General features: G+C 40.0%; 1 protein-coding gene across 1 annotated transcript in view; it reads right to left on the reverse strand.

The window, feature by feature from the left end:
- The window catches only part of ITGA9 (integrin subunit alpha 9), a 218031-nt gene that overhangs the window by 89550 nt on the left and 103229 nt on the right, over positions 1–25252 (reverse strand). The window contains exons 16-17 of the mRNA XM_021546471.3: positions 24131–24286; positions 13223–13299 (exon numbers count right to left, since the gene is read on the reverse strand). Of these exons, the coding sequence (XP_021402146.2) occupies positions 13223–13299; positions 24131–24286 (233 nt within the window). The remainder of the gene's footprint in view (positions 1–13222; positions 13300–24130; positions 24287–25252) is intronic.

A 25252-nucleotide genomic window follows, 5' to 3' on the forward strand; every position in this document is an offset into this window, starting at 1 on the left:
GATCTGAAATTTCTAGCTGAATCAATAGCACTTTATACCATAATGTTTCTAAAAATTAGATAATTAATGAAGTCATCATGTAAACTTATGTGTTTACCATAAAAATTATGCCTTCAGAGATAGATTTCATGCTACTAGATAGCTTCAATTGCTTGTCTTGCTCCTGAAATGCTGGGGTGCAATATGAAATTTAAGAACCATATTCAGCTAAGCATTGATGAGAGAAGATCAGTGCCCTATCCAATAATCACTTTCAGAGGTCAGTAGAAAGCAGTTAAACAGAGAGAAAACATTACAAAGAGTACAGCTTTGTTACTTAAGGCAATTTGTTTTGCAGTAGCAGATGTTACGCTCCAAGAGTAAGCTACATCTAAATGTCAAGCATGATAAGCATGTCATATCAGCACATTTCCTCTACAGCTCACACAAAACCAGCAAGAGGATTTACCTGGTGACCTATGAAGATTCTCAGGCTTACCAGATTTTGCAATTTCAAGATGTAATGCAGAAAAAGTTCACATAGCTGCATCACAAAAGACAGTGTATATATGTATGTATATATGCAGATATGTGCACATCTGTACCAGTCATGATGTATACTACAAATGCAAAACGAAAGTGCATCTGCTTCCCATTGTGGTCTGTGCATTATCAAGCATTTCCACCTCTTGAGGCAACTGATATATGACAGTGCTTCCTGAAGTTAAGCTTTTTTTATATTAGCTTTATGCTTCAATTGCTAGAGCAACAGTGACTTTAACTATCTTAGGCCTATAAAATAATAATGTTGAGATGTTCACAAGGAGGACCAGGTTACACAGTAGCCCAGCAATGAATTCAAATTATATGAAAGAACATCTCTTTAGACTCTAGTTTAAAATAACAAACAACAAACTCCTACTCCAGTAGATACAATTAAATGATTCTTTCAAACAGAACCAGTGTTTAAGAAGGGATAAGACTGGTTTGTACAATATCCTTTACTAATCATCAGTGACCTGTTACTAGAAAATGGAGACTGGGAATCTGTATTCTTGTACTAAATATGTGGACTACTCTGGTTTGTTAACACTCATCACTTGACAGTTCTGTTATTACCCATATGGGTTCCATCACTTTATTTTCAAATGGAAGAGGACTGTCCACTGTTATCAACCTGTGTTTATTTATTCTAGGAGAGATTTATGAAGCTATGAGCACAACAAATCAGATGGGAACTGAGAAACTATTTCTTCATCCCCATTCATCCTCAACTACAGAAAACATTCACTTATGCTTTGAGATTATGCTCCCACTGCAATCTGCACTATATCCTGATTAATTATGGGTTCTGCCCTTTCAGGAAACTGGAAATCCAATCCCGGATGAGTTATAACAGATTTTTCCATATGCCTCACAAACTCAGCATTCAATACTCTAGCAATTGTCAGTAGGTAAAAGATAAATAAAAGATAAATAAATTAGAAATTGGAATTCTGCTTCATAGCTTCACCAAAAAAGCTAAATTCCAAGCAGAATTACAAATATACATGAAATGGTAGTAAATATTTTTATTACACCCTTTTCAGCGCAGCAAATCACTTTTAAATAAAATTAAACTATGCTATAATTCATTAAAGTACTTAAATTACAGCACAAGACTTGCTGTGACTTTTTGAGAAAAAAAGGAAGCAATCTACTTCTATCCATTTCCCCAGTGTTTCATCATTTTTTCTCCTTAGAACATTTTTGGTAGTTTAGAAGTAGGACAGCACTGGGTACTACCAAATAACCAGTAGGCAACACATGACTGCAGTCATGGCTCTGCATTTGTGCTCTGAGAGTTGGAACTATCCATAGTGGCGTACATAGCTTTATACACACATGGCCTTGACTATCAAGAACCACTTCTGTAGCACTAGAAATGCTAAACCATAACATTTGCACATTTCAATTTGGTTGTTTTTGTAAAGCAGATATGAGTTTCTTCTCAGCAACTCTGCTAATTAGGGTAGACTGTCTAGGGTAAACAGATCATCAGAAATATTGTTGAAAGAAGTGTTTATTCAACACAAAATAAAATAAAACAAGTTCTTAATTTGCTATAAATGAAGAGAAAGGGGAAAACAGATATTACCAGAGCATATAATTAAGCCTCACAAAAAAGGATATTGTGTTTCCTCATCATGACTGTTTTGTTAAGATGCACTTCAGGGGCATAAAACCTCAACGGGCATACTATGAAACAAGATGCTTCTCTGGAAACAAATTTCCATTGTATGATTAAAGGAGGCTAAGTGCTGAGGTGTGAGCCTGGTCAAATTTATCAAAGAGCATTGCTTCCCACACTGAACCACAGGCTTGCAACTTTTCTTTGTGGCTTTGCAGAAGTCTATGATCAGTGAAAACCTTTACTAGCTTTTTTAGTAAATGTTACTATATTCATGAGATACACTCAAAACCCTTCAAACTTTCTGATCAAATTTTTATGTTATTGCTCCTTTCTTCAGAACACACTGATTTTCTGCACTGTTACAACACTAACTCATGTTACACCTTGTGCTGGTGAAGAGCAAATTGGACAAAGCTGTCATAACACATTTTTGTCTATGATTTCTGAATTCTTTCAGTTCAGGTTCTGTAATAATTTGACAAGTCAATATGAAACTTCTGTAGTTCAGTTTTCAAATCAGATACCTAATATCTGATAATGTGCCTACTGAACCAGAGGGAGTCCTTCTGCTAATTTTAAGAGGTCCATGAGCATATTCATCCCTCTATCTATACACAGTACTTGTAAACAGTCAGTTTTGCAGTTGCACAGATAGTACCTATGCAAAATCATTGCAGTTTCAGAGACAGACAAGTGACAACACATACTGGGTTCATGCAGCAACAGCCAACATTTATTGAAGGGCACCCTCTTTTATAGGGGCCTCGAATTTCTCACACTTATATCTATGATTTGGGTAAGGGTCTTAACTCCACCCAGCTCACTGTCCAATTGTTATATTGCACTAAATAGCTTATTTAGTTGCTGGTTTGCACTGGGTTCGGTATTTTGCACTAAATAGTATGTTTGCATTACTTCTCTCATCACATGGTCTTCCCCTCTCCCCCAAAGCCCTATGGTGGTGGTCTCTCATGTTACTCCTCCCCTCACCCCTCCCATCAGTTGTGCCCCACTGGCAGTGATCCCTTGCCTCCGCTCCCTTCCCCCTGGGTTTAAAATCTCTTGCCATCAGGCATTCGGGCTCTTGCCCCTCTGGGACGCACCTTGTTTCCCAGGTGGCTCCTACCCAGAATAAATTGGGACACTGGTCCTGAGAGGAAAGAGTGCTTCCCATCTTTTACTCTTGTCCTTGTGAGATTGAGAGGTGCTGGGCTTCCGGAGGTAGCCAGATCAGACCCCAAAGACCCCAGGGATCAATCTTACAGCCAATGATTTGGGTGCATTCATGGTTCAAAGGGATTGGCTGAGGTCCCCTGTTTGAACTTGAATCCAGCCTATCAGTAACACACCCGGGGACTTGTTTACTTCTATTATCTAATGAACTAAGCTGGTCAAGTTGGTGTCTGTTATGCCAAATTATCTGTGCAGCTATAGACCGGCTACAGCTGTCATTCATTCTTCAATAATACAAATAATATGCTTATAAACTTCAGTAGAATTGTAAGCTCAAAATCTGGAAGTCATGCACACTTGTCTTTTCAGAGAGGCTTGGGTTGAGTATTTCATTATTACATCCTAAAACACCACATTAAATCATTTACCTGCTTATAATATACAGAGTGGTTGGGCACTTACACCCACCACGCCCACCCTCACTGCCGTAGGAAGCAGAAGAACATCCTGGGGACAGAAACCGCAGCTGTGGTGCTGGCTCAGCAGCAGCAGTGGGTAGCAAACCAGAACCTCAGCTACAGTGGGAGCAGCACAGTCTGGGGCCGCACTGGTCCCCAGTCTCAGTGCCTCTACCGCAGGCAGTGGTGACAGGGCAACCACGCAACCAACTAAGCTGTCCTGTCACCCCCTCATCGCTGCTGCAAGAGGGACCACAGCCATGGTTCTAGGCAATATGGTTTGTTGACGGCAGTGCTGGGTTGGAGTTGCAGCAGGGAGCAGGGCTCCTCTCTGTTGAAGGGGGCTTGGCTGTCAGAGCACCCCCTGGCCCTGGGGGGCCACGGCCACGGCCTTGGCTGGGATGGAGACCATGGCTGCAGCTCTCACTTGCCGGCAATGGCTGGCTGGAGGACACCCCAGTTCTGGGGACCGCAGCAGTGGCGCCAGACAGGTAGAGACTGTGGCAGTGGCTCTTGGCATGACTGAATCTGCCTGGGTCAAAAGGAAAATGGCAATGTAGTGTCACTTCGCTAGTGGCAAAGGCATTTTTTTTAGTGTATGTTAAGTCCCTTATTGGTTTATGTCCCAGGGGCTCCTCCATCTTTGGTGGTAATGGCATGCTCGCAGCAGCAAATTAGGACTTCCAGGTGTGACATTTATCTCTGGTGTGCATGTAGGACACTCACATTCTCTGGACAGAGAGACAGAATTCTGTCTCTTAAGCGAAGCACAGAGAGAAGAAGAGAAAACAATCTTTATCTCTGCTTCTTTGTTTTCTCTATGTGGAATTTGGTATGGAGATTGTCTACCTAAAGTGATTGCTTGATTGGATTCTGGTGAAAGTTGTTTGGGTTCAATGACCAATTTGATCCAGATGTGTCTCGGACTCTCAGCAGAGAAGTCATGAGTAGTTAGTTGATAGGTAAGTAAGAAGTATGTATGTAGAATAGGATAGTCTCTCTTCAAATAGTACATTAATGTAATATAGTATAGTTTCAATAAAGCAGATCCTTCAGCCTTCTGATCTGGAGCCAGACATCATCATTTCTTCCCAGTCGGGGGTGCCCTTTTTTGCTATACACCTGAATTGAATTCTCTCACAGGCACAGCTGGAACAGCTGCAGAGAGCTCTGCTGCTATGGAAACTGGGGCTGCCACAAAATGTCTGCCTGTCACAGCCACAGAGCAAGCAGCAAACGTGGCTTTGCAGTGGCCAGGGACTTGGCAGCAACCAGGCACCACCTCACAGCAGCCAGGCATGATCCCTGGGACCCCAGCCGAGGCAGCAGAGCCCAGAGTGGCAGGACGCTTGTTTAGCATGGTTCAACAGAGCATACCTACCATCTCTACCCTTTGGAGGGCAGGGGTGCACTCTGTCAGCAACACACACCGGGATAGGCTACCTCCATGGTTCCACTCAGCAGGAGGGTGCCCTGCCAGCATGCCTTCCCCACCTGAGGCACCAATACAGCTCCAAATGGTTACAGGGTGCCCCTGCCCAGGGTGGCGGCACTGTCCTGGGTGACCAGAGGATGCTCTGCTGGGGGACATCCCTCCAGGGAGTGGCGACACAATCCCAGGTGGTTTCAAGGCACAGTGTGACTGCTCTGCCTGTTCTTCTCCCCTATACACTTTTTAACTGTCCCAGTAAGTCCAATATAAGCCTCAAGGGCTTTAAAACATTAAAAAAGAGTCCTTACCTTGGTGATGGAGTCTTCCTGTACCAAGCCCACGCACTCATGCTGCCAGTGTCTTCCACTTACAAAAAGAGAAAAAGAGAAAAGGGGGTCCAGACCAAACATGGCTCTCCATGCCGTTCTCCACAGTCAGAGGCTGCAGACTGCTCTAAAGGCTGTCCCAGGGCTCTCCATGCTGCTTTGCAGCTCAAAGGCTGCAGGCAGCTATTCCCCACTGCCCCTCTGTCTCCTCATGCTACCCAGGGCAGCTGTTGTATCACGTCAGGGTCACCAGATGTGAGATAGGCAAGCGATACACACCAGGTTCATGCAGCAACACTCAACATTTATTGAAGGGCACCCTCTTTTTAGAGGCTTCAAATTTCCCACTCTTATATCTATGATTGGGTAACTCCACCCAGCCCACTGGCTGAATGATATGGGTGCATATGATATGGGTGTCTGTTATCTGCCAAATTATCTGTGCAGCTGTAGACCAGCTATAGCTGTCACACTAATTTATTCACTCTTCAATAATACAAATAATATGCTTATAAACTTCAGTAGAATTGTAAGCTCAAAGTCTGGAAGTCATGCACACTCTCCTTTGTCTTTTCAGAGAGGTTTGGGTTAAGTATTTCATTATTACATCCTAAAACATCACATTAAATCTTTTACCTGCTTATAATATACAGAGCCATGCATAAGACAGAAGAGGTCACAGAAATAAAAGAAGTGTTGGCATAAAAAATGTTAATCCTCTAGTAAGTCAGAGAAGGAATTTATATGAAAAAAAGACAAACCCAATCTTCTGAGGAACTGGCCAGACAATACTGGAAAATACTTTTTCCTCATAAATAATTATTTCATTAAAATGGAAACATTTTAAACTTGAGGAAGTTTTTGACAGACTGGAATTTTCTCCATTCTCTGGCTAATTTCAGAGGAACAAATGGAAGGAGAAACAGCCCAATCCACAAACTTGACCTTTCAACTGGAAAAGGACATTTCTCAAAAATCCCATTTCATAAAAGAACTTTTGGAAGTGTATACTTCAACTCAGTTAAACTCATAATTTGGAAAATCTTGACAATTTCTGCAAAATGAAACTGTCACTCCTTTGGCTTCCTATTACTTTTGCTTCCAATTACACATTTCCAAAAAAAAACCCCAATTTCAAGCAGTATATACAGAACCCACCCCAGCCAGTCTATAGGATAAGAACATAAATTTAAGCCTAATGAATGGTGACCTTTGAAGATGCTCTAAACCAACATAAAGCCAAGCTGCCACTTCCTAATAGCCAAACATCAGTCAGAAGCACTCAGATGGATAAGCAGCTCTGTTCTAATGATGGATAAAAGGTAACCTTATGTCAAATAAATGTATGAAAGACAGACTTCCTCTTGGAACCTTCCTAGGAATAGCAATATTTCATGCAGCATTTTCTATCCAAAGGGGCTCACAGTCCTATGCTTACAATCTGATTTACTTATCATACAAACAGCTTGTGCTGGAACACAGCAGCTACACCACATTCACAACATCATTTTTCTTTCTTCTTGTACTGTTTGTTTTTGGTAAAGCTGTTCTGTTCATTGCAACACATGGGTTGTCAGTGTATATACACAGCCATGCAGAATTTCCGTCTTAGCTGTATCTCACATGGAAGCAGGAAACCACTCTGCTCTAGTCTTTCTAGCTTGTTTGTCTTGGCTGGAAGAAAGTCTATTTTTTCAAAAGCCCTCACTGTTTCTCAAATGTCTTCACACTTTTCACCTATTTCCTATTACATCCTAAAAAGGCTTGATAACTGTCCTTTGCAGAGCCAGTCAGATAGACAGGCATCAGGCCAGGAGCTGAAACTGCATTGGTACGTCAGACGAGACCTCCCTCAGCAATTTCAGGCTCTTCTTAAAAGACCAGAGAGCTTTTCTCCCACATAAAGTACCAAATGAATGGATACAAGATTTTAAAGGATAGGGAGATATAAACCTCTAAGAAACACCTACTTCAGAATTTACCTCAGCACACCTTGTGGAAACAGACACAACTCAGCTTCTAAATAAGCATCTACAAGGAGGTCAATAAAAATGTGCTAGATGCTGCAGAAACATGATAGAAAAGACATTACTGTACGCTGAGGGACAGAACGAGGCATTAAAGTCAAATGATAGGTGAGGAACAGAATGAGGCATTAAAGTCAAATGATAGGTAATAAATATATTTTTAAGACTAAAAAATATTTTACAATAACAATTAACATTTTGGTTTTTTGTAGTGAATTGCTGGAGAGGAAACCTGGACCAAGTTATGGTCAAAAAAACCAAAGTTTACTGCAAAATATTCTATTCCTATTTCTCTTAGGGTTTCAGGTTGTGTCATTAGAGTTACCCACACAGAATACATACATATATTCTTTATGCTAAGACACTTTTAAGTCTCTTTCTTTAGAAATCACCAATACCACTATGCACAGGGTGTAACTGCATGGATAAGGCCAGATTTTGCCACCTCCTATGGCAGCTGCAAGACTCAGCACTGGAGAATTGTTGAAGGGGAAGCAATGAGTCATGTTTCTGTGCCATGCTGCCAAAACTTCATATATTTATTCTTTAAGAAAAGTTGATTTGAGAACAGTAATGACTGGAAAGATGAAATGTCTCTCTTCTGCTCCTTCAGTTTCTCCTAACACTGCCTTTATCAAGTCCCCATACACTCCATGGCTACTTTTTCCTTATTCTTAATTGCCATCTGTAGCTTCAGGCTAACACCACTCATAATCCTATGAGAAAATCCAGATCAACCACTACAAAGAACATTTGTAGCAATACTAGCACAAATCACTGTAGCTGTTCTTACATGCTAGCTCATAACATCTGCCATAGACTTCAATCCTAACAGTTTGCTTTGCCAGGTCCAATCTTACCCTCTTGTGAAGCTGCATGTTCTTGCTGGCAGAGGTGGCATCAGTGAGAGGCATGGAGTCCCATCAGCAAGTTTCCAGCCACTAGGCTGAAGCATGCCCATAACCATCCCTACTCAAATGTTTCCATGTTGAATAAAGGCTAATTTTGTTGAAGAAGTTTTGCTTATGTTACAGAGAGGATTTACCTCAACAAAAGTCAGAACACTAAAGAAAAGCTGGTTGGAATTTCTAAAGGTCAGAAAATCCACTCTGATTCTCCTCAACACACGACTCAACACAGCAACAGCTGAGGTCAGCAGGGACCTTATCCAAACTAGTCCTAAAACCCAGGATGGCAGAGCACACCATCTCAGCACATCCTGAGCAGCATGAACTGCATATGCAAGAAAGTTTTTCCAAATCTCTGGTCTGAACCGGCCAAGCCACAGTCCATGACCCTTACCCTGCTTACCATCTGTCACAAGCAACAAGATTGCTGGCTCCTTTGGCCAGCAATCCCTTCAGGAAGTTGAGATGTGTTTGCATGAAAACTGATGCTAATGAAAGTGCACAAGCCTTGAAGAGATTTATTTAGCTGTTAACTGAAAACAAACCTTTTTTTTTCCAGAATAAATGCATCTTAATTCTTCTTCAATCCAATATAGCATGTAACTCTAGTCTTCAACCTAAGTCATCAAGGACTCCTTTCACTGTAACAGAAACATTCAAAAGAACACATCCCATCTCTAGCTTCCTATATCTTTGCAAAAACTTCCAGATAAAGTTAGAAGGCTTTAACATTTTTTATTGTTGCCTGCTTCCAAACAGCCCTGTCCTCTTCTATGAATTCACAGTGAAGCATTTCAGCTTGTCCAGCAGCACTATTTACATGTATTTATATTTATTTATATTTATTTATATTTATTTATATTTATTTATATTTATGTATGTTTTTTATTTGTGCAGAACAGAGGGTTGATAATACAGAGACATTTTTGTTACTGCTGAGTCAGACTTATACAGAGCCAAGGCCTTTTCTGCTTTTCATACTGCCAATGAAGGGGGTGGCATGGGAGGTTGGGAGGAGACACATGTAAGGCAGGTAACCCCAACTGCTAATGCCACATAATATTATGCTCAGTATATAAAGTGGGGGGAAGAAGAGTAAGGGGAGATATTTGGAGTGACGACATTTGTCTTCCCAAGTGAATGTTATGTGTGATGGCCCTGCTCTACTGACGATGGCTGAACACCTGCCTGCCCATGGGAAGTGGTGACTTAATTCCTTAGTTTTCTTTGTGTGCACAGATTTTACTTCCTGTAAGAGACTGTTTAAATCTCAACCCGCAGGTTTTCTAGCTTCTACCTTTACAATTTTCTACCCCAATCTCTCTGGTGGAAGAGTGGCGGAGTGGCAGCATAGTGCTTGGTTACAGGCTGGGGTTTCATATATTCAAAGCTGGATGTCATCTTTTAACTGGGTAATTCTAATGATTCAAATGCATCATGGGTGAACTCTGTTTCACAGCAGCTTGTGCAGTTCCTGAGCTCATGAGAATGCAAACAATTCTCTTGATGATAATGTAATCTGAGCTAACTTCCTATGCACATATATGCTGTAACCAGCACACAATTGAAAGTATATTTAGTGATGAACAGAACTATACCTTGCCGTATACAACAAGGTATAGTTTGAACTCTTAACAGCTTTGGCTCTAACATGCTACAAATTTAAGAAAAGTGTGTAAGGATAGCCAGTTTATGTAGCAGAGAGCCCTGTGTCCAGCTATGTCTAAAAGCAAGACGACGATGGAAGAAGAACAAGACAAGCACAGAGTGGCATTTTGCTGATATATTTCTGCAGCTTTCAGAATTTATATTTGCCATTTCACTACTATACACAATCTCAGCATTTACAGTAAAATCCACAGATTATTCACACATGAAAGCCTACCTCCTGGCTTGTTACTTTCATTGCCCTGAATAGTTTTATAGGATTAGCAAACGTTATCATCTTGCTATTCAATTATAGAAGATTATTTCCCATATAATCTGTGAATATGCTGAATACCACTAGCACTTGCACAGCTTTCTCCACCACCAAAAACAACTCTTTACGCCTTTTCTCTGTTGACTATCTTTTAATTAAGTCGTAGTACTCAGGACACCATTGCTCTCAAATCTGGGCAATTTACTTTCTTGGCAAGAATGTATTTTGCCAGTCAAAGTAGATGATCTTAACCAAACCAGCCTATCCACAGGTCCAGTGACATTTTCAAAGAGCTGCATCAGACCTGAGAGATAGAACTTACCACTGCCTTCCTATAAACATCCTGTTTATTTCAATTCAGTGTATCTGTGCAGCATTAATTGCATCCTTTCTGAGAATAAGTCCATCAAATTTAGGTGATTATTTAAACAAAGGTGTTAACATAACCTTGCTAACAGTGAAGTCAAATATTTTGTGCAGATAGTAATAAATGAGTCACGTTTTTTGCTCTTTCAAAAAAAAATATTTTGCTTTCTGCACACACTTACCATAATCAAGAATAATGTGGAAAAATCATGATAGGATTAGTTTGCATTAAACACATGGGGCTGGAAAAATTCAAGACAGCATTTGTTTAAAATTAGAATCCATAGCATATTTCTTGGTAATTTTATATACAATAATAGCAAAAATCTGTTTTTGTAAGAGATTTTAATTGTGCTATATTTCTTAATAACTGACACTTACAGAGTCTTTTAGCTAAAGAAAGCCCATACTGTGCAGAGATTTGACAACATCCTGTTTATTTCAAAAAGGACTTCAGGTTGTCACTGAGTAAACCAAATTTGTGAGCATTTGTTGAATATTCTGCTATACAAGTGCAGGAACCATATTTGAATATCCTAAGCTCTTACGACAGCTGGGACTTATAAATTGCCAAGATAAGATAAATAATGGTTGTGAAAATAAACAGCCTAATGGTCCAATCCCAACTGCAGCTCTTAATGCAATGATTACTATACACTTACTGACAAGTTTTAGGATTTGTCCCTTGCTATTTATTCCTCAACTGTGGCACAAAATCCTTCCCTGGCTTCTCTAATCCACACAGACACCTATCTAGCTCTCAACAGATTTTTCTCAACACAAAGATTGAGTCAAATATCCAGACTAACTGCAGTCAAATCTTGGGCTCTGTAGCCTGTAACCTAACCTGCTCCTACTAGCCAATCCCCCAAAAACATTCATGCGGATTTCAGTCTTGTCTTGAGAAGTCCGTAACTTCTCAGACTTTATTCTGGTTCAGTTTTGTCTCCAAGTACTGTTACAGCATGCTGTAGATCTATATTAAACATGTCTGTAACTATTATTTTGTCTATTTTTGGTTTTCTGTTTGGCTTGTTGCTTTTTTGTCTTTCACTCTCCTGACCTGAAAACAAAGCACTTCACAGATTCTCCATCAAATAGCAAAATCTCTGGCACAAAACTAAATAACTCTCATCAGCATTTCCATCTCTAAAAATACTGGGGGGAAAAAAAAAGGAAATAGAAGTCATGTGATGTTCACCTTTAGCCTGATTTATCCCCAAATTGAGTACACGTCCAGATAAAACAATAGGCTTTTTGCTAGGATCACCAGTGTTATAAATGACTCAGACCCCAGGTGGGAATGAGTAAATAAAATTTAATTAGAACCCGTTAAAATTACAAACCAAAGGGGGAGGACAGCACTGGGAGCATACTGACACTCCTCCTGGTCACCAGAGGCTCAGCTCACGGAGCAGCATCTCTGCTTTTTATGCACACAAGATTGCATTAGGCTCATTAATATTTATGAGCAGTCCTTATATGTCCTTCCTTGCCTTTCATTGGTGGTACTCTTCTCACATCTTGATTATTGGTGCGATGCTATCCTGCCAGGCCTCCCAGCAACAAATGTCCCCACTCCCTGCCACCTCCCACAAGGGACAAGCACGTGCCCTCCCCCACATGCCCTGCCAGTCGTGTCAGCCAGAGCTGCCAGGCACCCACCTCACAGAGTGGGGAGGGTTGAAGAGAGAACAGAAAAAGGTTCAAAAGCACTGGAACAACAAACGTATATGTCAAAAGAATCGCCAACCCCAACAGAATCTCTCCCCACCACACTCAACAACTCCTGCTCATTTGCATGAGCCAACCACCACACCTTACTCATAACACCAGGCACAAGACAGAACATAAACTTCACCTCTAGTCTATTTGATGAGTTTTATTATCCCAGAAGAAACTGGAATCAGACACTCATTCCCAAGTTGCAACAGGAAGAATTTGAAAGGAGGAGTATTTTGGAGAGTTTGCAAAACTGCAAGTTGAGAAACAGAAAACAGTAGTTTGAAGATAAATTTGCCATGTTCAAAAGGGACTTTTGAAACCTTAGATGTGACAGAACAAACTACTTTTCTGCAGGCAGTTTTACTCCTACCATGTCATGAACAGTATTATATTCTCTTTAAAAAGCTATATATTCCACATTGGTACTTGATTTGAGCATACATCTTTACTTTGTTTGTCTCTCTCTGCTATTCTGTTTATTTTCTCTATTTTTGTCCATTGTGACTGTTAAGGTGAAGGTGTCTTGCACTTTATGTGACCAGAGCCCACCACCACAAGAGTTCAAATTCTGCGAACATCTCAAGACCTTTTGCACTAAAGGTGACCCCACTGTCACCATCTTTCTAGTTTGGATCTAAAACATCTGTGTTTGTATTTGACTTTCCAATGGCATTCCACATAAAATGAACGGCATACTACTGTGCAAGAAAGAAAATAAAAGTTCACCTACTCACCCAGATAGCAATAATTTACCCCGAAGTTTCAAATCAGCAGCACAGTCATCAGATTGACAGTTCCTCTCAAAAACAGTCTGTGAAAAACAGAGGAAAGAACTGTTAAAACATGAAAAGAGTAAGATCAAAATTCAAAGAAGGAACATGTTTGGGTGAAATAAAAACAAGACCAAAATCTGTGATACAGGGATATATGGTGTGAGTATTAAAGAAATTCAAGAGGAGGCAAATCTTATCTTTGCAGAACTGGTTTTATTATCTTCTAACTGAACAAAAAGTTTCAACAAATCCTGACTCTCAGAGGTTTTTATCAATCCATTCTCCCTTCTCATCTGACAAGAGTAACTGCTAATACAATATTTCTGGCATTCTTCTTTCTCTTCCCCAGCTATGTGCATAAAAAAATGAAACAGAATATGAAGTATTTATGAAACTATTTTCATTCCTAAGGATTGTAACTAAGAAAATAATACAGCAAACATTTTCCCTAGATTTTATATATGGCAGGAAGCATTTCTGCCATCATGCAAGCAGTAGAAAATTACAAAGACTGTTATGTATCAGTGATAGTCTCAAATAATAGAACCATTGTCAACCCTGTGAACTCTGGTAATACTGAGGAAATGTAACAGATTGGTAAAGCTAGGAACTATGAAGGGACAACATACAGGCATACTATTTAAATGGCAGTAGTTTACTATGGCTAAATGAGACAGCCACCAGAAAGTGAAAGAAGAGAACAGGAATATGCTCTTTGCCTCGAAGAAACCAAGATGCCATTTAGATCATTGTTAGTTTCCCCACCATTTAGACTACACACCAACACCTTTCAAAACATAGGGCTAGATTTTTTCAGGCTGGAGGACTCATTCTTTCAGAGGTGTAATGCTCTTCAGCCTACCAAATATTCAAATTCTCAATATGAATGTTGCCAACACTGTTCAGCTAGGAAACCTGACAATTCACTTATCTCTTCCTTTAAAATGAATGTTCATTTCTACAGGCTTCATTACTTTTATTACCAGAGAAAATATATTTCAATCATAAAGGCAAGGCCAGGGAAAATCAGTGCAAAATACACGTAATGGTCAGATTGGGTTGGAGAGACTGAGAAGGCAAAAAAATGCCAATCATACTGAGTTAATACATTTTTAAGAGCTCTGCCCAACTGTATCAGGACTGGAAAAAGACTTGAATCTTAAGCCCAGAAGGCATAGACATATCTAGTCTTTTGCTTTCCAGGAAGGTTCTTGACTAAGCAGGCAGTTTGTTCTCCTTTTTCTATGCTGTGTGAGCTCACCAAAAAGGAGTGGATGTTTATGAGGTTAATTGTTGTGATGCCAAAATGAATTTTGCCTTATTGCTTTCATATTTCCTTAAAATATATTCATAGCTCTATTGTTATATAGTTATACAGTTCCTAGATAGCCCCAGTACCTTTCCCTACCTTTCTCCCTGATAGGCAGAAGACAAAATACATTCCAGAGGCTCCAAGCTTGGGGTCCAGGGCCCCTATCCTATCTTGGTTCTTCCTGGGAGCCAAGGTTGAAACCAGCTCAAGACACATTTTCATAAAAAAGTTTAGTTATTATCTAAGGGCAGGGGGATTTAGAAAAGGGTTGAACCAAGTAAGAACTACCTTACCACTTCTGTCTCTAATTGGAGATTTTTGTTAGTTATGCTAATTTTCTAAACTTATAAAACTGTTTTTACTCTGCGCGTTGGTGGACATTTTCTATATCTGCTTCTGGAGGCCTCCAATGAAGATCAGCCTTTATATTACCTCCTATACCAATACTGTCTTGAAAGTGTATTGTTTTATTTCTAGGTTCCTTAAGGCATCAGTTTGACAACAGATATCAAACTGTGCTGTAGGTTGTACTGTGCTTCAAAAGAAGAACGGTGGAAGGTGTTATTATCTCAGAAGTGAAATTTTTGAGGGATTTAGAAACAAAGACTGAACTTACCCTTTCATCCTTAATAAAGACTACCACAACCAAAGGACAAGAATAAATAATGAGACAGGAAGCGGCACCAGCCTTCTCTCTCAAACATGGCACATTTCAGAGGTATAGTTTCAAAAGTCCTCAGAATTAATCCTCAGACCACTGTAGTAGTTTCACATAGGAAAGACTGTTTGGTAACCATCAGAGGAGAAAGAATAATAAACTGTAAAAAAATTCTAGCCTGTCAGTTTCTCTGTTTGAATTGCAGAAATCTTGGCAAAGTGAACACAGCAATCAAAGAAATTATCTGTACTTTTCAAAGTATAAAATACTGAAAGTACATTTAAGTAACTATCTAATAATCCTGGATTTTTTTTACTAAATCTATAGTTACCATTACTCAGAAAGAATGAACAAATACTTCATTTTCTAAAATCACTGAGGATGTATCTCTTCCAGCATACCATGTACTAGAGAGCAAGCTACTTTGAAATACATTGGGAGTGTTTCCTTTTCACAGATACCCAGGTTCCTACGCAACACTGGGTTAGGAGAAAGAAATAAGGATGGTGAGTTCCAAGATTTGCAGCTGTGTAGGAGTGAACCATTTGCTTCTGTGGAGGATCTTGAACCTGTTCAGGTCTTTTTGGGACTCTCTCACCTCAAAGTAGCTGGCTGGTCTGGATCTGCAGTCCAACAGGTTCCTAGGACCCAAGGATGCAGGCACAACTGACTCAGTAGCCCACATACAGGTTAATGACATCTGTGAACTATTTTGCTATTTTTCACTATTTGCCTGGTCTACCTGGACTCCACTCCACCTTCCCTTTTTATATGTCTTCTAGAGTCTCGAGGCTCCTGTTTCTCACAGTCTATTTCCTCCATTTTCTTCTCTGCTAACATGAGCCTTTTCTTCCCCACCCTTTTGTCACTTCTACCTTTCATGTTGACTAATTTCTGTCTGTTTAAATTCCTCCCAAACAAGAAGTAAACACACTTTAAGGCATCATAGCATTTGTGAACACTACTTGTGTATTGTTACTGTGCCCTTGGTCTACTTGTACTGCAATTTCTTTGGGCCAGAAACTGTACCAAGCCTAACACTGCATGTTGTTAAAGCAGGAGTCCATTCCTGGGATATGGCTCAGACCCTACTACAGCATTACCACTAATTTTACCTCCAAGCAATAGTTATAGTGGTTGCAGCTTTAGAATTGCAGCTTTGAGGATTTATAGAGCTCTTTAAATATTAAAATTGTTGAGGAAGGTAATCCATGGGTTGTATGTGTTATTCACAATTGAAAAAAGGAAGTGGAATGAAACTATCCATGGAAGCAGCTCATAATTTTTGCTGTTACTGTTACCCAAAGTTAAGAGGACCAATTCTGAACAATGGTTTTATGAAATTTAATTGTATTCCACTAACATTGTACCAAGTGCCTCACAGATTTGAATATATATATCAGAGATGGCCAAGAAGCTTCTTTACATAAGAAATACATACATGAAAAATTGAGGAGTACAAGATGAGGGGTGGAGATCAGGGTAAAAATTGCCATGAGAAACACAGCTGCATCTCTTATCTCAAGGCCACCACATAGTTGTCTAGCATTTCCATGAGAAAAATAGGTGTTTTTGTACCCAGTAACAGGGACAGGAAAACCTCAGTGCTTCTAGGACACATCTTCACTGTATAAACACAAAACTAGTGTAAAGTTCATTCTCAGTGAGTCTCTCAGACTTCCTGCTATCACCAGATGTTCAGGAAAGAAGAGCCAAAACCAGCATTTCCAGGGCTCATGATTCCTCCCTGCACTCTCTCCACTGCTGCACAGAACCCAGCAGCTATGGGAAATTGTTCCAGAGCAGTTCCCACCAAGTCACCAAACCTTCCTGACAAACACAGTTTTCTCAAATTCTGCATGCCAACTTTTCTGAGTAAAAAAGATTCTGCTCCTTGGGAGGTCCAGTAATGTGACAGATATCTCCCTGAGGGGTTAGGAAAGATGGATGGCACCCACGTCCTCCAGAGGGTAAGCTAAAAAGCCTGCACTAAAGTACACTAATTATAAAAAGTGAAAATACACATCTGTACACAATCAAACCTACAGTAAGGGGAGATCTAGAGCTGATTAGGAAGGGAATATGTCTACATAGGTAGTCAGATCAGGGCCTCAGAGAAAGTATATTTGTCCATTATGCCTGTTGAAGAGAAGCGTAAGGACTCAATTCCACATTTTGTGGTAAAGACCAGGGGTAAATGTAAAAGAAAGTAGGAGAGAGAAAAATCTCTAGCTCCTGCATCCTAAGCCATCCTAAGCATAAAGCTGCTGGGTATTGGGCATGTAGGTATTCTCCTTTTTCTTCTTGCTGGTAGTGGACTCTACTGAACGCTGATAGGAGGTAAAACAAGTAAGAAGAAGCCTGGGTTCAGCCTAATGATCAGACTTCTGTGCTCTGAGGAAGGTGATCTATGACTTCATACCAGATTTACTAAACTGCTTCACTTTCTTTCAATGGCTATCTAATATTAAACAAGTCTATGTTTCTGGAAGTAGGGGAGAGATCAGGAAACATAAAAAATAAAATATCTCCTGTGCCACTCCAGTCCACAGAAAATACTGGAAGTCTTTCAATAAATTAAGGGCGGGGGGGGGGGGGAAAGCTTTTCAAAATATCCAATCTACCATAATTCAGGAAAACACATGGAAATTTCAGGTTGTAACCAAACTGTACTATGAAGAGTTTGAGAGGTTTCGAGCACTATTCTAGTTAGAATTCTGCCTATGCTTTCACAGAAAGGGAAAGCAACAGCTGAAGGTCAGTATTTGAAGAAAAGGGAGGGAAACAGAATTCTCAAAAGAACCCTTGAAAACATGTCATTTTATGGACTGGATGAAAGAATAGCGATTCACTCTAGATCAGACATTTAACATCTGCCTCACACATTGGTCTATAAAAGATTCAAGTAGCATCCCTTAAAAAATGGCAGAGCTGGCCTTTGGTATTTGAAGATCTATTCCTTTAATTTAATAAACTGTGCCACAGACTTCTGAGGGAATACCTGTGCTATGCAAAATAATCAGGATTAAAAATACAGTACTTCAACATCTACACTGATTTACAGTAAATTTACCATCCCTGCGGTATGCGCAGAAATGACTTAGCAATTAGATCATGCTAGTAAAAAAATTCAATAACTGGGCTTGTCATTCTAATAATTCTTCAGTTTTTAGATCCTGATGCTATTTGATTAAAACATGTTATCTGCTGAAGCTGAATTCCTGGCTCTTATTTAGCAACCAGGATATATGATCCAATTTTCAAATGCTGAGCTGTAAGCAACTCTCACTAACCTTTCTAGTAAGTAATTTCTGTTTATAGCTTTACAAACCAATTATATCAATGTGCCTAAATATAGATACATAAGCTTGATTTTACACCTGAATTTATTTTGATTTTAAATATTCAAGTTGCCTGAAAAATAAAGCTTCTACTTACATGTCTACTGACCACAAGAAAAGAAATATAGACTGATTCTTTTGAGGCATCCCATGCTTTACTATACTACTCATGGAAACAGTCCATTAATATATGCTGCTGAGCAAAACAAAGTAGCTGATTTAAATTCCCACTAGAAGAGCAATTATTACTGTGAAAAACATTCCAGGATTTCATCAGATGTGCTGGCTAAAATGAGAATACATGATTTCCACAATACCCCTAATTGAGTGAACACATGACAGGCAGGAATACTAGGGGAGTGAAACCAGTGTGCTGGCACTGCATGGTGCAGGGGATGAAGGTTAGCTATCAAGCTCCCTCAGCTCCACATAGGCTTCATCAAAGCACTAGGTTTGAAGGTGGAAGGGAGTAAGACCAGGCTCATTAGAGAGGAGCCTAGGGGCAGCATACCACTGTTGGGGGTGAAATCAATAGCCCAGCTGAAGTGCACCTACACCAATGCACACAGTGTCATAACAAACAAGAGAAGCTGGAGGCCATTGTGCAGCGGGAAAGCTATGATGTAGTTGCCATCGTGGAAATTAAGTGGGATGACTCACAAGACTGGAATGCTGCAATTCATGGCTACAAGTACTTCAGAAGGTGGAATCTTCAACAAGTAAAAAACTGGCTGTACAGCTGAACCCAGAGACTTCCAGTGAATGAAGCTAAATCCAGTTGGTGGCCAGTCGCTAGTGGTGTTCCCTGGGGCTCAGTTTTAGGGCTGGTCCTTTTTCAAGTAGTTATTGGTGATCTGGATGAGGGCATAGAGTGCACCCTCAGTAAATCTGCAGGACACATCAAATTGGGTGGAAGGGTTAATCTGCTCTCTGCTAATAGATGGGGACAGACACAATCAATGGGCTGAGGAAAACAGCATGAAGTTCAATAAAGGGAAGTGCTGGATCCACCCTAAGCTGATGAAAAAGCTGTCAAAGATCTGCTCTCCATCATTTACCATCAATCCTGGGAGAGGCCCCAGGTGACTGGAAGCTGGACAATGTGATGCCCATCCATAAGAAGGCCAAAAGGATGATCTTGGAAACTACAGGCTTGTTAGCCTGATCTTGATGCCTGACACAGTTATGGAACTGATCATCTTGAGTGTGATCATGATACCAGTTTGGGTTTTGCCTTTTTTTCTTTTATATGTTCTCTGTAGTCTTTGCACTTGTATTTGTATCTCTGTAGCCTACTGTACTAGTAGTTAGTCTTTCCAGTAATTTTCCATGGCCTTTTCCTAGGCAGAAAGATAAAGCGAATTCCAGAGCTCCAAGCCCCGAGTGGTGCAAAGTCCCCATCCTATCTTGGGTTTTCTTGGGAACCAAGGCCGAGAACACTCTTTGAGATACATTTCATAGAGTAAATACAGCTAGTACCAAGGGGCTTAACCTGGGAGGAAATTGAATCACCTCTTGTCCTCCTAATGGGTGGTTTTTATCAATTATTCTAATTTCCTAAAACCTATAAATATGTACACATCTTTGTGGGGTGGGCTTTTCTGGACATCTTTCCATAACTGCCTCTGAAAACCTTCAAACAAAGATCTGCTCTTATATTACCTCCTCAGTAAAATCATCTCGAGTTTCATTTCCAGCAAGTTAGGAAAAAGGCAACTATCACATGGCATATACAGGACAACCAGGGCATTAGGCCCAGACAACATAGGTTTAGGAGGGGCAGGCCCTGCCTAACCAGCCCGATCTCCTTTTATGACCAGTTGACCCACTTGGTGGATGTGGGGAGGGCTGTGGATGTTGTCTACCTGGACTTCAGCAAAGCCTCTGACTCCATCTCCCACAACATTCTCCTGGAGAAGCTGGCAGCCCATGGCTTGGACAGGTGCACTCTTTGCTGTTTTAAGAACTGGTTGAATGGCTGGACCCAGAGAGTGGTGGTGAACAGTGCTGCATCCAGTTGGTATCCAGACACTACTGGGGTTCCCCAGGTCCCCACTACTGGGACCAGTCCTGTTAAATATGGTTACTGATGATCTGGACAAGGGGATCAAATGCACTCTCAGAAGGTTTGTGGTCAGCACCAAGTTGGATGCAAGTGTTGATCTGCTAGAGGGTAGAAGAGCTCTGCATAAGGATCTGGACGGCCAGATCAAAGGGTTAAAGCCAATGGTATGAGGTTTAACAAGATCAATTCTGGGTTCTGCATCTTGCTCACAACAACCCCATGCAGTGCTACATGCTAAGGAAGAACCAAACTTTTCCAGCTGAGGAGAACTACAGGGGAATTAATCCATTTTGCTGAGTGGAAGACTCTGACTAGCACATTGCCACTTGTCAAACCATCTAGGCCAAATCTGTACACTATTTCAGCTGACCAAACTCATCGAGAGTAAAAGAGACACCACTGAAGGGATGATGGAGAAGAATATAAATTGCTTTCAGCAATCCCACTCCAACCAAAGAGAAAACAATTGCAATTAGGCAGGAAGGGTGGCCTATGATCTCTGCAGGAATAAATGCAAAAGATAATTTGGGAGCTTGCCTTGCCAAGGAGGAAGGAGTTTTGTGGCAAGCTATTTCATATGGAACATGACAATTAGACTGATCCCTGCAGTCTTCCAAGGGCTTCCAATATGCCTAGGTATAAGTCAATTCATCTTCAAATGTACCACCTACCCAACTACCGACAGCTGTACTAAGTTACTCAGCTGCGCCAGTAAAATGAATTGACCTTGCCTCCAAGACAGGAGCATCCTAAGTCCTGACCAATGCCTAGGAATGCAGTAGTTGGCATAGGTTAAAATCATGCCAAGAGACATTTCAACAGCTTGCCAGAATAAAGATGCCACTCCAATGCCAAGAAATGTCATGGGCACAGTTCAGCTTGCAGACAGTGACATGACTTGACTCAAGAAGGAACACAGGGATCTCTGCTCTGGAGAAGACATCACTGAAAAACCCAGACCATGCTGTGTGTATGGACACTGTATTTCATCCTGTCCAGATCTGTCATTTCTTTGTTCTCAGTATGAGATTGTGGTGCATGTGCATGTTTTAAAATGCAGAATGGCATTATTTGTGCATCAAACTAAAGATCACTAGATGCGTTCATAAATCATCTCCATGAAAATCCTTCTCTACTCTCTCATGCCTGCCAACCAAGCTAATTCATTTACTTAAGCATCTTTTCAAACACAAGTATTTCAAAAAACAGACCTCTGCTTTAAAAAGCTGAAGTTCATCCAAGAATCATGCCATCTCATTCACCCAGAAGTGCAATACTGGGCACAAATTTTCACTGCAAGACATTGGCATAGTAAGAAGAGAAGGTTGTGGACATTTTCAATCTCTTTTAACTAACAAACAGTTTTGGCACTCACAAAGTCCTGGAGATAGTGACACAACTAAATCTACTGACAATATTTTCCTAAAACAAAATCTCCATCCACATAGTAACTGGTGATTTTATTACAGTATTTAAAACAGGCAGAATTCTAGCCTATCACATTTCACATTTTGCACTCTAAGATACATTACTGGATACTACTAAGAACAAATTCCCACTGTATTTGGCAGGATAGCTTTCTCCTTCTTGGTTAACATGTATTTATACAGTGGGTATACAAAAATAAATGTTATAGTACAAACCATTTACAAAGAACTAAGCCAAATCCAGTTCTAAACACAAAATAGTTTCCCTGAAGCAAGAAGACTTACTCACTTTTTCCTGTAGATGAAGGTGCAACTGGATTTGGGAGGAAACAAAGAGACTAATAAAAAGTCACTTCTGGATCAGCAAGATCTAGGGCTTTTGAAAACAACACAAAACTAGCTATATTTAAAGACATTAGTACTCATACTAACACTAATTTTGTCTACCTGACCTCACCTGTGCCATATCGTCTGAAAAGAGAAAACACTAGAGTCTTGAACTGGATTTCCAAAATGTAAGGTTCCTCCATAATCATTAGAGTCTTTGAAAATATAAACTGTTTATTATAATAATTTTGGTTCCTACTGTCCTTTTTGGCCTTTTAAAATTATTTTTGACTTACAAGAAAAAAGACTTTTGAAAGAGAATGCTACATTCCACTTTTCCCATGAACTTAGTCTTTGAGGACCCTAGCACCATGCCTTGAGGCTACTTTATAAGGGCTTTGTCACCATGACTGCCACACTAACTCTGAAGTTCTTGTCATATCCTTGGCTGAAAGCACGCTTGCCAGCATACCCAGTGTCAAAATCCTTTTCTTACTAATCTAATTGAACAACATCTGGAAAACAAATGAAAAGGGATTGTTAAACTGGTTCTCTCCCATCCAAATTGCAAAAGGAAACAAATCAGAGAAATTCCCAAAGTATTTTTGTTCCTGCTCTACAACCTCAGCATTTAGGTATTTTAACATTGATCTGAGACTCACCCACAGGGCAAGATGTGACCTTTTGAGCTTAAGCCCACTAATAAAAAATACAAGAAGCTTTGTTCATGTAACACTCAGGTTTACAGCAGTGTTAAAGTTCCAAAGTTCTCTATAAATTCCCATCATATTGTTGCAACAACAAAAAATTTATATATACAACAGTCCCACAGTCCCTCTTCATAAAAACAAGTAATTATTGAATACATCTTTCATGCATAAATTTATAAAAATAAAGCATACTTGAATAAAAATTCATGCCTCTAAAGTGCAAGAATTATAACCAAATACAGTTCAAAGCACTTGGTTATACAGAATAGCAAATAAAATGTTTTAGTTACTCTTTTTTAAGTAGTATTCAGGGACCTTATGAGCAGACTCAGAAAGCAATGCTACAGATAATGATGCTATCATATCAGTAGAAAATTAATTTCTTAAGGTTAAAAACCAGATCTAACCATCTACTCCAGACAGACTTCTCACAGCTAAAAAAAAAGGGGGGAGGGGAGGGGAGGGGAGGGGAGGGGAGGGGAGGGGAGGGGAGGGGAGGGGAGGGGAGGGGAGGGGAATGAAACCATCCTATTTTAGCATGGTATGTCCTACAATAACAGCAGGAACAGGTTTCCCTCGCCACATGACTGGGTGTATGAAGTCCTCAAGAAAAGAGGATAGTTCAGTAAGGCAAATTTTTTGTTCTTCTGCCCACTGTTTTCCCCTCAGACAATTCCCATGTCCCCTTCTGCACTAGCAAAGGCTTAACCTGGAAAGATGTCCAGGACCAAGCCTTTCACAAGAACCTCCTACATTAAGGGAAGAAGCAGAAGGAGTAGGACCTCTCATCTTTCACTTCCCAGCACAAACACCCTGAAACAAGAAAGTGACCTCACTTTGTGCTGCCCCGCCTTGGAGGCAACAAGCCTTTACTACATCACAGAGCAGCAATGAAGTTAGCAATAGTAAGGATTGTACAAAAAAGCTACTGTGCAAATGACCCAGAGCTTGGCAATCCACTTTTGGAGACAACTCTGCCATAAGTTCAACCACAGGCCTTCTTGGGAAATAACGTAGTCCGAATCTGACCTGATTCCTTTGTGCTATCTTCTGTCCTTTCTTCCAGCGAAGAATGGGCTTCAGAGCTGTTAGTTCCTTGTCCTCTTTTCCTCTTTCTATTGCATGTTCCCCAAGACTGTATGAAGCTTCAAATACAATTGGAGAGATGACGTCCTTGACTCTTTTCTGTACAAAAGACAAACACATATTTCACCTATGCATATAGCCAAGCAAGTTTCTATCTACAACAATTATACATTCAATTAAACAAGATCATTTAATTAAATATGCAATTCAACCAGATTCAACACAGCAGGCAGGTTTCTCTACTTCTTCATCTTTCTCCAGGTCAAACAGGAATAAGCACATTACAATGAACAAGTCAGAAGCTTTTTTTTTTTTTTTTAAGTTATTCTTTTGGGATATAGTCTTCAATAAACAAAAGCAGTGGAATATTTTGCCCACCTATAAATCAAGTGGTTTTCAATTAAAATATTTTCTTTAAAAAAGATAGAAAGCAATTAAATTATTCCTGTAAAAGCAAAGATCAAATAATCTTCATCTCTGGGGTTTCAAAATCCTAGATTTTGACTGAGATTACCTCCCATTAAAAAAACAGAAAACTCCGTATTCCCTTGTTGTTTTGCAATATCAAATGAATGTATGAATAAAGGTATTAAAGTGGCTATAAAATACGATTACAGACATACAGGGGCAAGAAAATCCATCTTCAAATTTGTTTCTCAATGCAAAATTTACCATTTCCCCCATCCTCAGCACAGGAAAACTCAATTTGTAAAAGAAGAAAGTTTTTCAGTTTCTTTATTTTCATATTGTAGTCTTCATACCAGATGTATAGAATGGTGCCATATTATCTGGCTGATGAGACAAAAGGATCACCTTTTCTTGTCACTGGAACCCAAGGCATAAAATTCAAACCATTTGTCACAACATGCAATGCCTAAATCCAGATTGCTGTGCTAGGACAAAGTGCTCATTGTGTTCTGTTCAGTCTTGACTTCCAAAATCCAACCTACCAGAAAACTTAAGTGCAAATGCTCTACCTTTTCATAGACAAACATTCCTCTTAAATTTTAGTTACTTAAAAACATAGCATTAATTCAACACAGATGAAATTGAGGCAATAAATAA

Source organism: Lonchura striata, chromosome 1 (assembly GCF_046129695.1).
Source record: "Lonchura striata isolate bLonStr1 chromosome 1, bLonStr1.mat, whole genome shotgun sequence".
Lineage (NCBI taxonomy): Eukaryota > Metazoa > Chordata > Aves > Passeriformes > Estrildidae > Lonchura > Lonchura striata.